The sequence below is a fragment of the Stegostoma tigrinum genome, chromosome 2 (genome assembly GCF_030684315.1).
Source record: "Stegostoma tigrinum isolate sSteTig4 chromosome 2, sSteTig4.hap1, whole genome shotgun sequence".
NCBI lineage: Eukaryota > Metazoa > Chordata > Chondrichthyes > Orectolobiformes > Stegostomatidae > Stegostoma > Stegostoma tigrinum.
The window spans coordinates 12630191-12646039 of record NC_081355.1 but is presented as its reverse complement, the minus strand read 5'-3'; the positions used below and the strand labels follow the sequence as shown (position 1 = coordinate 12646039).

The following is a 15849-nucleotide window of genomic DNA, read 5'->3' as shown; positions in this document are numbered from 1 at the left end:
CCGTTGGGCTGCAGGGTTCCCAAGCTTTGAGGTGCTGTTCCTGCAACCTTCGGGTGGCAACGTTTGTGCCCTCCTCTACATCAGGGAAACCAAGTGGAGGCTTGGGGACTGCTTTGCAGAACACCTACGCTTGGTTCGCAATAAACAACTGCACCTCCCAGTCGCGAACCATTTCAACTCCCCCTCCCATTCCTTAGACGATATGTCCATCCTGGGCCTCCTGCAGTGCCACAACGATGCCAGCTGAAGGTTGCAGGAACAGCATCTCATAGTTCGCTTGCAGCCCAATGGTATCAATGTGGATTTCACAAGCTTCAAAAATCTGCCTTCCCCCGACCACGTCCCCAAAACCAGCCCAGCTTGTCCCTGCCTCCCTAACCTGTCCTCCCAGTATCCACTCCTCCCACCTCAAGAGCCACCCCCATCTCCTACCTACGAGCCTCATCCCACTTCCTTGAGCTGTCTGTCCTCCCTCGACCGACCTCTCCCCTCCCAAACAGCCCACCTACACTCACCTTTACCGGCTCGAACTCCAGCTCCTTGACCTGTCCGTCTCCTCTCCACCTATATTCTCCTTTATCCAGTAGGATAGAATCCCTACAGTGTGGAAACAGGCCCTTCGGTCCAACAAGTCCACATCGAACCTCAGAGCATTCCCACCCAGACCCATCCCCCTAATCTACACATCCCTGAACGCTATGGGCAATTTATCCTGGCCAGTCCAGCTAGCCTGCATATCTTTGGCCTGTGGGAGGAAACCGGAGCACCCGGAGGAGCCCACGCAAACACAGGGAGAACGTGCAAACTCCACACAGACAGTTGCCCGAGGCTGGAATCAAACCCAGGTCCCTGGTGCTGTGAGGCTGCAATGCTAACCACTGAGCCACCCTCAATCCATCTTTTATCCACCAGCCCCTTTCTCCCTATTTATCTCAGAATCCCTTTCTCCTCCCCAATTTCTGAAGGAGGGTCTAGACTGGAATCGTCAGCTTTCCTGCTCCTCTGATGCTGCTTGGCCTGTTGTGTTCATCCAGCTCTACACCTTGTTATCTCAGATTCTCCAACATCGGCATGTCCCAATTTTTTTGTAACAGATTGAAAGTGAAGTGCAAAAGAAGCAAAGGTGATCATGGCCGATGTGTTTCTCAATCCCATTCTCCAGCCTTCTCACTGTAACCCTTGATTTCCTCACCAATCAACAACCGATCTCTATCTTTAATATACTCAATAACTTGGCCTCCACCGCCTTCTGCAACATTGAGATCCGCAGATTCGCCACCCTCTGGTTGAGGAAATTTCTTTTCATCTCAATTCTGTGCAGTTGTCCCTTCACTCTGTAGCTGCGCCTCCAGTCTTATTCTGCCTCAGTTGTATTTTATTTAAGACTGAAGAGCCGGTGTAGGATGATGAGCTGCGTGGACTCGTTCTGAGTTAACTATTCCGTGATTCTAACTGGCCCTGACAAAAGGTTGATACAATATAGAAGCAGCTAGCTGTGAGTCAGCAGCAGCAAGAGCGGACCAGGAAGCGCCCTTGTTGCTGGAGAGCGAGCCTCTACCCGTCTGGGTGATTGACAGGACTGTCCGTCCCGGGGAGCGCTCAGCCGCCTGTGCTTGTAGCGCCAGGCCGACTGAGAGGATGCAAGCTGCGGGAGAGGACGGGGCGACTGCCCGGCAGACTCTGTCCGTGCATAACTTCAGCGAGAAGCTGTCGGAGCTGACGGTGCATTTTCACGTCCTCCGCATGAAGGACAGCTTCTTCTTATGGGTGGGGAGCTCCCCTATCCTCTCCAACCTTGCTGTAGCCATGTGCACCAAATTTGTGAGTAACGTAATGTTCCCTTAAAGTCGCCCCCCGCCCAAAAAAAACACGTTTGGCGCTAAAATTGCATTCAGTTCGAGCAGATTATATGAGCAACGATGCGAATTACTAAAGCTGTTGTTAATTCTGGAACTCCCCCGAGTGGTCAGAATGAAAACTCTCAGGGATTGAGCTTTGCAGGACTAGGGTGAGTGGGGGGAAGCAGTTAATTTACAAAAAAAAACGTTAGATCCTGATAGGGTCTTCAAAAGAATTACTGATCAGGTAGCTGTTGTAATTCTCTGAAATTCACAATTCTCGTTAAATGTCTAATTCCCTTTATTCAAAAAGGGAGGTAGATGGAAATCTGGAAGCTATAGGTCAGCTAGCTTCACCACTGTCACGGGGAAAATCTTAGCTATTATTAAGGATTTTTAATAATATGGAACACTTAGAAATATTCAGCATAATCAGGCAGACTCAACATGGTTTGTGAAATCATTTTAACCCTTTTTTTTATTTGAAGGATGTAGCATCTTTTTAACTAGTCAAATAATGTGTACTGTGGATAAAGGAGGGTGTTGGAGATGCTGTTCTTAGATTTGGATTTTCAGAAGGCAATTAATCAGATGCCACATCAAAGGTTGTTACAGAAAATAAAAGTTCTTGCTATAGGGTGTAGCATTGGCATGTATAGAATGAAATAAAGAACTGCTTGCTGGAAACTGAACAAAAACAGAAATTGCAAATGAAACTCAGCAGAACTGTTAATGTTAAAATAACAAAAGTGTGAAGCTGGATGAACACAGCAGGCCAAGCAACATCTCAGGAGCATAAAAGCTGACGTTTTGGGCCTAGACCCTTCATCAGAGAGCTTCCTAGGCCTGAAACGTCAGCTGTTGTGCTCCTGAGATGCTGCTTGGCCTGCTGTGTTCATCCAGGTTTCACACTTTTGTTATCTCGGATTCTCCAGCATCTGCAGTTCCCATTATCTCAGAACGGTTAATGTTTCCAATCCATTCATTCTTTACAGAAAATTGGCTGGCTAGCTAATGAGACATAGTAAGCTTAAGTAGTTTTTTTTCTGGTTGATAAAATGCAACAAGAGATGTACCACAGGGATCAGCTTTTGAGTCTCAATTGTGCAGATAAATTGAATAACAGGCTTGTTAAGTTTGATGACAAAAAGATAGGTAGGAAAATAAATTGTGAAGAGGGCCTAAGGAGGCTACAAAAGGATATAGTTAGGTTGATTGAGTGGGTATAGATCTGGCAATTAGGATATAATGTTGGGAAAATGTGAAATTGCCTGTTTTGGCCAGAAAAATATTCTAAATGGTGAGATGGCAGAGATATCTTTGTATCCCAGTGTATAAATAGCAAAAGCTTAGGGTGCAGATAATGCAAATATTTGGGAAAAGTAACAGAATACAGACATATGGAGATCATGCTTTGGTTACATAGGCCATTGGTTAAGCCTCATCTGGGCCACTGCATCAAGTATTTGTCTCTTACTTAAGGAAGGACATCAGTATTGTTTAGAGAAGGTTTATTAGACTAATACATTTAATGAGGAAATGTTCCACAGGCTAGGCTTTTAACCACTAGATTTTAGAATAGGAAACATATGTGATCATGAAAGCTCTTGACAGGAGAAATGCACGAGAACTGTTCCCTCCTGTGGAAGAATCTAGAACTCGGGGTTACTGTTTAAAAGAGAATTTCCCATTTAAGATGGAGATGGGGTGAAGCTTTCCCCTTGACGCTTTGGAACTCTCAATGATGGAAGCAGTTCTTGGAGTATTTTGAAGTTAGATTATTGATTAAACAAGAGGGTGAAAGGTTTTCAGGGGTAGGTAGGAATAATGAGATCAGCCATGTTATTAAATAGCAGATCAGGCTTAAGGGATTGAGTGGCCTACGCCCGCTCTGAATTTGAATATTTGAGCCAAAAGTGATTCTTAGGATCATGGTGGCGAGTTGCCATGTCCTTTCCCTTGCATCAGCAATTTGCATTTATGTAGCACCTGTTAACTAGTAAACTAAACTGCCGGGTGCTTCGCGAGGTAGTCCACCAAATACAGTTTGGCACAAAGTGCCCATAATCTCAAAGGTAGGTAGACAAGGACACCTTAAGGTAAAGAGGGAGAGGTTTAGTGCGGGAATCCCTTGGCAGCAGCTGTGAAGGAATAATGGTGGGGCTGATGAAAATCAGGGAATGTGCAAGAAGCCAGAATTGGAGGAGTGATTTGGTTTGATTTATTGTTGTGTGTATCTAAGTACAGTGAAAAGTTTTTTGTTTGTGAGCAGTACAGGCAGATCATAGTAAGTAAGGATGTACAGATCATGTGAATTTTCCTAAAAGACTTTAGGACTGGAGAAAGTTAGAGATAAAGGAGGAGGCTTGGGCACCTGTAGGGATTTGAAAACATCACTTTTTTTTGAGAATTTTAAAATTCTTTTGAGGAAATTCTTAAAAGCTGGAGGCTTCTCCATAGAATGCCAACACCGTACAATTTGAATAGGGTGGTAACTAGGCAAGCATTTCATCCAAGGATTCAGACAACATCCTAAAGTGTGAGAAATGGCTAGATGCTTGGCAGCTGTTGTCTGAGCATCTTTGAGAGTAAACTTGAAACCGGGATGATTTATAGTGGATACTGAGTAGTTAGAACAATTATTGTCTAGTGCAAGCTTTGTAACGAGTAATTTTTTTGTTTGTTTGCTTCTTTTTTAAGACATTCCTAAGGCATAAATTGTTAGACCTAATTTATTAAAATGTTGAATTGTCTTCTGCAGGTTAGAAGGAAATAACTGTGAAGGGTAGATAGACTACAACCTCATTGACTGGTGGAACAGAATTGATGGGCTGAATGGCCTACTTATATTTCTGTATCTTATGTTCTTATTATGGTCTTTCTGGATCAGGGTGGAAATGAATGATGAGAGTAAAATTCCAAATGCAATTTGAATTTAATGGCACAGTTCTGGTGAAAATTATAAAGAATGTAAAATTTGACACTAAATTCTCTAAAATGAGTGGTGTTACTGAGCTCCATCATATTGAGTTGAAGGTGCAAAATATCAAAGCACTAATGACTGAGAGGACAGTCCCTTTTATGACAGTGGGAAGAAAGTTAATATAACAAATTAATTTCCATTGTTCAAGTCATCTATCTGCAATAACTGTCAAAAATGTCTTTCCATTAGGCTGCTTGGCTTTTGTAGTTACCAATGAAAGGATCATTCATGATTAAATTTCAGTTTTTATCTCGGTAACATTGGAAGAGATATTTACTGATTTTCCTAATCTCGTGGCTTTGACAGGCTGACTCACTATGGAGTTTTCACATTCTCCGTGTGTCTGTGTGGGTTTTCTACATTAGATTAGATTCTCTACAGTGTGGGAACAGGCCTTTCGGCCCAACAAGTCCACACACCCCTGAACGCTATGGGCAATTTAGCATGGCTGATCCACCTAGCTTGCACATCTTTGGATTGGGGTAGGAAACCGGAGCACCCGGAGGAAACCCACGCAGACACGGAGAGAATGCGCAAACTCCACACAGTCACCCGAGGCTGGAATCGAACCCAGGTCCCTGCTCTGAGGCTGCAGTGCTAACCCCCTTTCCTCCAGGTGCTCCTGTTTCTTCCCACAGTCCTAAGATGTGCCAGTTAGGTGGATTGGCTGTGGTAAATGGGGGTTAAAGGGATAGGGTGGGGAGGGGATGTGGGTCTGGGTGGAATGCTCTTTGGAGTGATGGTGCAGACTCTATGGTCAGAATGGCCTCTTTCTGCACTGTAGGGATTCTATAACTCTACTGAATCTTAGCCAAACATCAATCTGTTCAAAATTAGGATGGCTTTTTATTTGGATAAATGTATATGGAGTATTGATCAACGATGTTGCAATCATGGCAGGATTTCCTAATTGTTCAATGTAGCTAAATATGGTATTGATTCTTGGAGCAGGTATGTCTCCAGCTCAGTCCTTATTCTAGACTGCGCTGTGTTAACTGATCCTAACTAGATGGTGGTGAAACTGTTAAGAGTTGGTCCAGGAGTCCTCAGGTGGGCTGTTTGTTCAGAGGGCAAGGCCAAGTGGAAGGTGCAGTTCCATTTTACTCCTCTGATTTGTGTGTTGGCATACTTATGCTGAAGATGTACTAAAATAAATGAGTCAGCGCATTTGATATCGAGAGTGAGGGGAAAACCTCTCTCGGGTCACGTTTTTGGTTCACATTCAAAACCATTTGAAGATCAAGACAAAGCTTTTTTTTGTGCTGAATCAAAGACTTAATTTCTTTTGAGGGATATTGATCCACTAAAAGCTGTTCCAGTGAGTCTGAGTTGGGATCAAGGACAGGAGGTTGCAGTGAGCATTATTGATCTGATCTGTTATTTCCAGCAATGAAGAGAAATGGAAACTTTCCATTTTTTTGTTCGGTTCCTACGAACAGTCATGACCTAAAACATTAAGTCCGTTTTCCTTGACACAAGCTGCATGACCTGCTGTATAAATCCAACATTTTTCTGTTTGTCTGGTTTCCACCATTCTGCAACATTCTACATCCAATTAAATTTGAATTTTTCCTTGTTCTTTGCTACTTTTTCCCAGTATTATGGACTGGTAATTTGTCTAACAATTAAAACCAGTTTATCTGGACTTTTAATTTTGTATGTTTAAACATCTGTGTAATCTAAAAGCACTCTGAAAGGGTCTTTGCCTTTTTGAAAATGTTAGTGAATTTTTTTCCTCATTTCATTGCAGATGTTTGTTTTTTTTCCTTGTGCGGGTTGAGCAAATAATTAATGTGTCTCTGCAGAGTGTCCTAAGTTTAACAAGGAGGAATTTCTTTGTCCTGATTCAGCAGATTAAGGAATTTGAGCAGTACCTTTATGACTAGGGTACACAGATTTTGAGAGATACAGGGAGGATGCAGTGGAGATCTTTCATAAAACAGCAAGAGCCAATGACATGGGCCTTACTGTCTGAAAGGTATGGGACTGGTGACAGTCAATGAACTTAAATGGTAATGTGAGGGGCAGTTGTGGAGCGTAAACTTTCAGGGCTCTGGGAATACAGCAGGGAAATTGGACTGCTGTACAAAGGGCCAACAATTAATTGGCTTGTCTCCTGTGCTTTTCTGACTCCACAGGCTGGTTTCATGTTTTCAGGTTGGCTTAGTTGGATGGATGATCTGTTTGTGAGGCAGAGTTGATGCCAATAGCTGGGGTTAGTTTCCACTGTGGCTGAGGAAAGTCCTTCTCAATCTTGCCTGAGAACCATCACTAACCCTGTCTTTCTGATGGGAGAACAGTCCTGTGGTCCTCTGAGACTGTGGCACCTTACCTATGGCTGCTTGATAGTATAGTGGTTAGTATCCCTACTTGTTACACAGGATACCAGGGTTCAATTTCCCAGCAGGTGGCATCTCTCAGGTGGTCTATGCGCAAATTAGGGTGTGTTTTTTTTTGAGCCCTGACCACCTGCCCCAGAGGTAGGCACACTGGAACACACTTTTTTTTTATGCTAGGACCTGGGTTCAAGTCCACCCTTGGATGACTGTCTGTGTGGAGTTTGCACATTCTCCCTGGGTCTGCATGGGTTTCCTTCCACTGTCCAAAGATGTGCAGATTAGGTAGACTGGTTGTCCATAGTGTGCAGGGTTTTGCATGCTAGATGGATTGGATGCTCTTCAGAGGGTTTGTGTAGACTCGATGGACTGAATGGCTTCAAACTGCACGTAGGGATTCTGTGATTCTGAGCTTGCTAATAACCCGGAATTTACATTACCTGTTGCATTTCCCAAGTGTCGGATGTGCGGAGGTTTTGACGGTGTTTTGCAGCAGCAACAATGAGTCAGACTGGTGGAAGGAAAGGCCCCCATTGCCAGGACCAGGATGGAAGGGAGCAGAAGTTGCTGCTGGGCAAGTGGCAGTTTCTTTTTTTTTTGTTATTTAATGGCATTATTTTATCATCTCTTTTGTGGTTTTGATTTTTAACTCCACTGGATTGCTCCTAATTAGCCCTCGGATGGAATTGACCAGCTGAGATGGCATGGTGTGAGAGTGAATTCCTCAGTGCTTGTGCTGTGAGGAAGATTTGTAGTGGGTTTGAAACATTAGCCCTGATGCTGCCAGACTTGCAGAGTTCCTCCGGCACCTCCTGCATTTACTGTACTCCATTTCTGTTCTGCCTTGCTCACTTCACTGGGATAGAATTGTACTGTGGATTTGATAGTCTGTTTTCCCCAGAGATGTGTTTGTGAGCAGGAGTAAAACTAGCCCGACACTCTGTGCAGTATAACTTTGTGAGCTATTCTCGCAGAAAGAAGGGCAGCGAGTTTCTAGGAATCTTGGTTTGAAGCAATTCCAGCTTTACTGTTTGTGGCAGAAGTGTGATGAGCCTAACAGGATAGTTTAGCAGGTAAAATTGCAGTTGCTACTGACTGTAGCTGGTGAATTTTTAAAGGCAGGTGATTGACTTTATCGTGACATGTATCAAAATACAGTGAAAAGCTTTGTTTCCAAGTGGTGCAGGTAGATCACAGCAAGCAAAAGATGTACAGATCAAGAAGGCTTGGAGGCATACCGGTGACATTGCAGGTTACATTATTTGAGGCTAGACTCCATTCGACAGTCCAATTTAATGCCTGGGAAGAAGCAGTTCCTGAACCTGCTGCTGCATGTGTTCAGGCTTCTGTATCTCCTGCCTGACAGAGGAGGTGGTAGGAGATCATTATCGGGTTCTTTGATGTCGGCGGCCTTTGTGCAGCAGTGAGCCGTGTAAATGGAGTCCACAGATGGCAGTTACCTATCCTCACTGCAGTCTGTGAGTCAGGAAGCTGAGGATCCAACTGCACAGGGCGGAGCCGACACCAAGGCCACGGAGTTGAGATCAGTTTGGAGGGGATAATGCTGTTGAAGGCGGACAGGAGTCTGACGTGGGTGTCTTTGATGTTCAGATGTTCCAGGGATGAGTGCAGGGCTTGGGATGTGACATACTTTGTGGACCTGTTGCGTAGGCAGGTAAAGTGTGGGGGATCGAGGCAGGTTGGGAGAGTGGAGTTGATGTGGGCCAAAACCAGCCTCTCAAAGAACTTCATGATTATCGAGTTTGGAGCCACTGGGTGGTAGCCATTAAGGCATGTTGCATGTGCTTTGTTAGGACGGGGACGATGGTGGTCTTCCTGAAGAAGGTGGGGACTTCGGCTTGTAGGAGGGAGAAGTTGAAGATGTCGGTGAATACCTCCATCATTTGGTCCGTACAGGATTGGAGTGCTCAGCTGGGGAAACCATCCGGGCCTGTTGCTTTCCATGGGCTGATTCCCAGGAAGACTGATCTGACGTTTGAAGCAGTGACGGAGGGAACTGGTGTGACGGAGGGAACTGGTGTGTCTGGGGCTGTCAAGGCAGGTGTTGCCACACTGCTGGCATCCCCAGAATATTAGTCTAGTAACTCAGCTAATGTTCTGGTGATCTGGGTTTGATTCCCACCACAGCAGATGGTGGAATTTGAATTCAAATTCTACTAATAATCTTGAAACCAGTGTTGATTGTTTTGTTAAGAAAAATCCATCTGGATCACTAATTTATCTGCCATCCTCACCTGGTCTGGCCTACATGTGACTCCAGACCCACAGCAATGTGGTTGACTCTCAGATGTCTTCTCTCATAGCCTAGCAAGCCACTCAGCTCTACCATTCGCTTCAAAGTCTCTTCAATGACATCTAGGGACAAGCAATAAATGCTGGCCAGTCAGTGATGCCTACATCCCACAAATGAATTAATTAGTAAGTGATGTGACTCAGGGAGTGCTGCATGAACCAGATTCCCAATCGAAAACTGGATCATTTCAGTTGAAAGTTGCATTGAATCGCTGTAAGTTTCTGCACTTCAGTTAGTGTCAAGTATGTGCTTTCTGTTTTGGATTTAGCATCTGAAGAATTAAGGGGGAAGATTAGGAAGCATTTTGATCAAGAGGGCTCTAAAGTGTACAGTATTTAAAAACAGTGGCTTGAAAGGTTCAATTGTATGGTTTTTCTGTAGTATGCTAGATGCAGTTGTTTTTATAGATTATACAGAAAGTAGTTAGCATGTTTGGTACTTAACCCTCAGTGAGCTGTCACCCACAGACAGAATTTTTACAAAATTAATAGGATGTGGGTGTCACTGGCTAAGCAGCTTTTATTGCCCATCCCTAATTGCCCAGAGTCAACTACATTGCTGTGAGTCTGGTGTCACATGGAGGCCAGATCCAGGCAAGGGTAATAGTTTCCTGCCGTAAAGGGCATGAGTGAACCAGATGATCCATTTTTCAAACGATGGATTTATGGTCATCATTAGATTCTTAATTTCAGATTTTAAAAAAAATCAAATTCCACCTTCTGCTGTGTTGGGATTCGAACCTGGGTCTCCAGAACATTATCTGGATCCCTGGATTAACAGTCCAGCAATAATACCACTAGGCCATCTCCTCTCCTTTCCTCATTAATTTATGATTTCCCCACACAATAACTTTCTGTTGGTGGGAAGAAAACTTCCAAGATGGTTATTCTGGGACTGCTCTTGATTCTTGTTTTTGGGCACCATGAAAATGGCGTTTTAGCCTGAAGCTAAGAAACTGATTTGATTGTTTTGTCTGGGGCAGTGAGAGGCAGGTGATGGTCTATACCAGAGTCAAAGAAATAGAGCAAACAGTCAGATAATGGGAACTGCAGATGCTGGAGAATCCGAGATAACAAAGTGTGAAGCTGGATGAACACAAGCAGCATCTCAGGAGCAGGAAAGCTGATGTTTCAGGCCTAGACCCTTCAATCAGAAAAGATGAAGGGTCTAGGCCTGAAACGTCAGCTTTTGTGCTCCTTAGAGCAAACAATAAGTTCACTTGCAAGCATCAGATCCCAGAGTGAAGGAATAATATTTTCACTGTTCTGTTGAGGAAAGAAACAGCAGAGTAAACTGATCGAGCTGCATTTCTGTGCTTGCTGTCATGTATGACTTTTGTTTTTCAGCTTGCTCATTCTGTAATTAAAGTATACCAACAATGGGTATAACGTTCTCAAAGTTGCTTCATTTTATTAAAGTAATTCCCAGAAGTTTGCTGCCCTGGTTAAAATAATGTTCTACAAGGTGTTCCTTAATGATTACTTCCATTGATTTGTGGATCAGTAAAGTGCACTTTATTGGCTTGACAGATGTTATGCTGTGGAGTAGAACAGTTTCTATTCCCTGCAAGCAAAGATAGTATCAGATATGACTTCCACTGGAAGTATGGAGGAACCAGAAACTTCAGATGTTTTCTTCTCATTGGCATAATGTAATACAATGTGGTTGACTCTTAGCTGCCCTCTGGGCAATTAGGGATGGGCATTAAATGCTGCCTAGCCAGCAAAGCCCTCATGCCATGAATTAATAAAGAAAGCACAAATTAAAATGCATGGTTGAAGAAAGTGTAACTTAAGGAATTAAACATCAGCTTTTTTTGGGGGGGTGGTGGGGTTGTGGGCAGAAGTGAAATCCTTGAAATTTTTTAAATGGTCGCTGGTTCGGAGAGGTCCACAGTGTATTCTGTGTTGGGATGTTAATTGATACTGATAGTTAGCATCTCAGTGTTGAACTGCCCAGCTTCCTAAAGTTGCGGTAGCTTTCAGTGGGTAAAAGTCCCTAGTTCTTCATCAGTCCTGGACTGCAGATTTATCTGGACCTTGATGAGAAAATGATTCTGATTTTGGAACAAATTGGACCTTGGTTACTATCACATAAGTTATTTGCTCTCTGTTATTGGATAATGCACAGATAAATTGTCGAGTGTTTTGTGGGGACAACATTTCTGCTCCTGCTTGTGCCTGCACACTCCGGGTAAAGGAGTCTGTTCAGTATGGACCGAGAGCTCCTCGTGTGTAACTAATCCATGTGCAGTGCAGTGGTTCAGGATGTTGGTTCATCACCACCTTTTTGAGGGCAGTTAGGAATGGGCAATAAATGCTAGGTTAACCAGCAAAACCCACAAACAAATGTGTAAGGAGAAACAACAAGCATGTGGTTATTATAGACATTCAAAGCCTTAACGTCTAGTATGTAAATACGGGAATATAACTTTGCTAATTTGCAGGACCCAATGCCAGTGTCCACATTAATGCTTGGCGATTCCTCTGACACCACTCCGAACTCTGTGGCACAAAGGCTAGGTAAGAATATTTCTTAATCCAGAAAAATATCGCAACTTGTTTTCACTTTGTTTTTCTTGTTCCCTTTATGCAGTCATCATTCCTGTTCTGCCACAACACCAATCCCATTAAAACCTTCTTGGGCCAACGACTATATGTTTGCATTGTTTAAAGCATCAGTCTGTTGTCTAGATTTTTTTTTAAAAAAAATGTTGTGTCCACTCAGTTGAGACAGAGGACAGGCTAACATTAAGGTTATACATTTTAGTGTTTCTTCAAACCTTCTCTCACACGTCCCTGGCCAGGATAGGATTAAAGTTTGACATCCAAAAGATAATCAGTTCATGCCTTTAGCTCCCAACCATTCGTTCTTCTCTCTCCTCCCCTCTTTCTTGACTGTCTCCATTTTGACAATACCCTCAAAATCAGTACTCATTCCATGTGCTTGAACAGGCACACTGTTAGAAAGGATGTTGCAAGATTTTGACCCAGCAACTGAGGGAACGGGGGTATATTTCCAAGTCCAGACAGTGCGCGTTTTGGAGGGTAACTTGCCAATGGCGGTTTTCCCATATACCCTCGTCCTTCTAGATGGTAGAGCTTGTGAACTTGGAAGGTGCTGCTGAAGGAACTTTGCCGAGTTTCTGTAGCGCCTTCGTGTAGATGGCACATACTGCCGCTGTGGAGTGTCAGTGGTGGGGGGAATGAATGTAAAAAGTGATGGACGTGGTCCCAAACAAGCTGATGTCCAGATGTTCCAGGGATGAGTGTTTGTTGAGTAGTGTTGGAGCAGAACTCCAGGCAAGTGTGACTTCCTACCCCCCCCCGCCCCATTTGATTCACTTATCAAGCTTTTTTAGAACTAAGCTTGAGATGTCAATTAAGTTTTGGCCTATATCTACATTTCTGAATTTATGAAGAGTCTGTTGATTTTTCTGTCTTTCTCTTTATCCTCCTTTGAACCCTACAACCATTTGAAGTGTAATCCCATGGTGACTGAGATAGAAATGAGATTGTTTTGGCTGGGAAACTGGGGAAATTAAAGTGAATTTCCCCACTGCTGTGCTCATTTTTTTAAAAAAAATTCAGTAAATTGTTGGAACTGGGGCCATGGGAAGACAATGTCAGCAACTGATTAATCTTGTGGGATTTTATTAACCTTTTTACTTTATTTCACTTTTAAAATCAGATTAAAATGTCATTTACATCTGCTTTAATTACTTTTGTGGATTATTACAATTGCCTTATTTTATGATGTGTGGTTAACTACTTCATTTTCTCTTGTGTGAATGTGTCATTTGTTTTAAGAGGATGAATCCCATTTTAAAAACTGTTGTGTCCACCTACTTATCTGGTCCTCAAGAGTATCTTTATAGGCAGTAAAAGACAGACAAGACCCTGCTTCTTGAGTAACCGCTTCATTAGTGAGGGTTGTACCTGGACTGGAGAGCATTACTAAGGCTCTATTGCACAATGTGCAGGTGATTGGAGGCACAAAATTAAGCAGTAAATCTGCACTTCTTGCAATAAGAGGTTGTATTTCCAGAGAAGTAATTGAATAGAATTCCTACAGTGTGGAAGCAGGCCATTTGGCCCATCAGGTCTACACTGACCCTCTGCAGACCATCCCACCCACCTCTACCCTGCATTCCCCATAGTTAATCCTCCTAAACTACACCTCGTGCAATTGTAAGCATGGCCAATCCACTTAACCTGCAGATCTTTGGACTGTGGGAGAAAACCGGAGCACCCGGAGGAAACCCTCCCAGACATGGGGAGAACATGCAAACTCCATGTAGACAGTCGCTGGAGGGTGGAATTGAACCCAGGTCCCTGGTACCGTGAGGTATCATTGCAAACTGCTGAGCCAACGTGCTGCCCCTGTTATGGGGAGGACTGAAAGCACTCCTTGGTCACATCTGTGACAAGTAGAGACGCTGACGGTCAGCTCCTAATGCACAGTAAATGTGCTGTGCATTGCAGTATGTTACTGTTGGTTTGCATGTTGAGATTGCTTCTAGATGAGGAGCAAATACCCCAGTTACATATGAACATCAAACGCTAAGCAGTTGAAGTGTACTCAAAACCTGATGTGGAATACAGATTCTAACTGTGCTCCACTTTGTTTCTTTGAATGTGCCACGCAGCAAAGAAGACAGGAAAACAGGTTTTCATCAGTTATAACCTGCCCAGCACCAACGCCAGTCTCTCACTGCAGGTGGAAAACCGAATCAAAGAAGAAATGAAAGCTCATCCAGACAAGTTTTAGTTGTTGTTTAACTTTTTGTTTTAAGGAATTTTAGTTTGATTTGTTTAATAAAATGTTATAAATGCCTTTTTTCTTGTTGCTTATTCTTTAAATGGGTGGTTGGATACTGAAGTGAGGGTTGTGTGTTTGCTGATTCCAGCCAGGTTAGTAATGGACTTTGTCTTAGTGTTTGCGTCCCCAGTGAAGGGTTTTGAGAGCTGGTTGGCATTGAGCTGGCATTGTACTGCTATGCTGACTGAAATGGGGTAACTCTGCACGCACTGAAGGACAAAGCAGCAACTTTCCAAATCTGGATGGTTCCCCCCCCTCCGGGGGTTTCAAAGTCAAATGCCAATTGGTATGCTGTCAATTTGCATAAGTTTTCCACTTTTTCTGAAACAGGAATCGAGTCTTGGAATCTGTGTAAATCGATGTGCCGCAAGGTTAATAATGCTTGAATTAATTGGGGCACTGGTTGGAGGTCGAGGGGTTGGGGAGATTTGGGGCAGAAGAAATACTTTGCATGGGGTCACAGGCATGCCCCACAACCTACTCTGAAATTTTCACATGTACAAACTGGAAGGAACGGTTGGATAATGGATTGGAATAAATAACTGCAGCTGAAGGGCTAGCATTGGTCAATGGGCCGAATAGCTTCCAGCACTTTTGTTCTTTACAGCTGCACTGTTGGTTTACAATGGATTCTTGGGCATGAGATACATCGCTGTAAGGCTGGTGGCCTGTCTTTTTTTAAATCTTTTGATATTTTATTAATAGACTGAAAATAATGTAATCCAGTCAGTCTCCTTATACACATGAGGCCCGACTTATGAAAAGGGGCTTCAAAGTTGTGCCCCTGGCATCCGAGTAGATTCTTAATCTCTTGGAAAAGGATATTTGTTAAATGGCGGCAGACAGAGGGGGGAAAAAAAAAGTAGAAATTCTTTTTAAACTGCTGATTCCTGAAAGCAACACCAAGGCTCCAGTTTACAATAGCAACAAACATGTTTCTAGCTTTGAAAGGAAGTGCTGACTTGTTTTAAAATAGATGTCAAGGTTTCTTGTAAAATCGCAGATATTAATGCATAGATAAATTCATTGATCACTCACATTAATTAGAGACCACACCGTTTCTGGCCAAGTAACTAACTATCGATGTGAAATCAGGAGCCATGTACTGCAGGCTGTGATGTGACCACTATGTTGAGGGATTAGATGACTTCTAAATTCACATACTGACCACCTGGTTTCTTTCTTAGTTGGTGGCTGTTAACTGTGACCTTCAACAGGAAATGCCTTGAAACCAAATTGGGTGTGCTAAAGAGCTCTGAGGTTTTGAACAGTCTTTTTGACACGCATGGAAAGCCTCGTAATGCAAATACCTTGAGCTGAGGCTAGAATGATCTCTCTGGGTGGGAAGTGGAAGTCTAAGTTGTTTCTCTTCTCTATTCTGAACAACATAACCTGCAGTCTTTACTTCCCCCTTTTACGTTGACGGCCCATTTCCACCAGGTTTGAACAGGACATGGAGTTAGTGTATGAGCAGCTGATGGGAGCCTGTGTCTTTAAGTGCATCCTTACTGTGCTATTGGATCTCTGTGGAGTGTGACCTCTGCCCCTGTTAAAACA

General features: G+C 43.3%; 1 protein-coding gene across 1 annotated transcript; it reads left to right on the top strand.

The window, feature by feature from the left end:
- Nucleotides 1-1296: 1296 nt before the first annotated feature.
- On the top strand, nt 1297-14307 carry psmg4 (proteasome (prosome, macropain) assembly chaperone 4). The gene is made up of 3 exons (XM_048548059.2): nt 1297-1821; nt 11918-11993; nt 14120-14307. Exons 1-3 carry the CDS (start codon nt 1639-1641, stop codon nt 14239-14241), a joined length of 381 nt encoding a protein of 126 aa, XP_048404016.1. The 5' UTR covers nt 1297-1638; the 3' UTR covers nt 14242-14307.
- The last annotated feature ends 1542 nt before the right edge of the window (nt 14308-15849 follow it).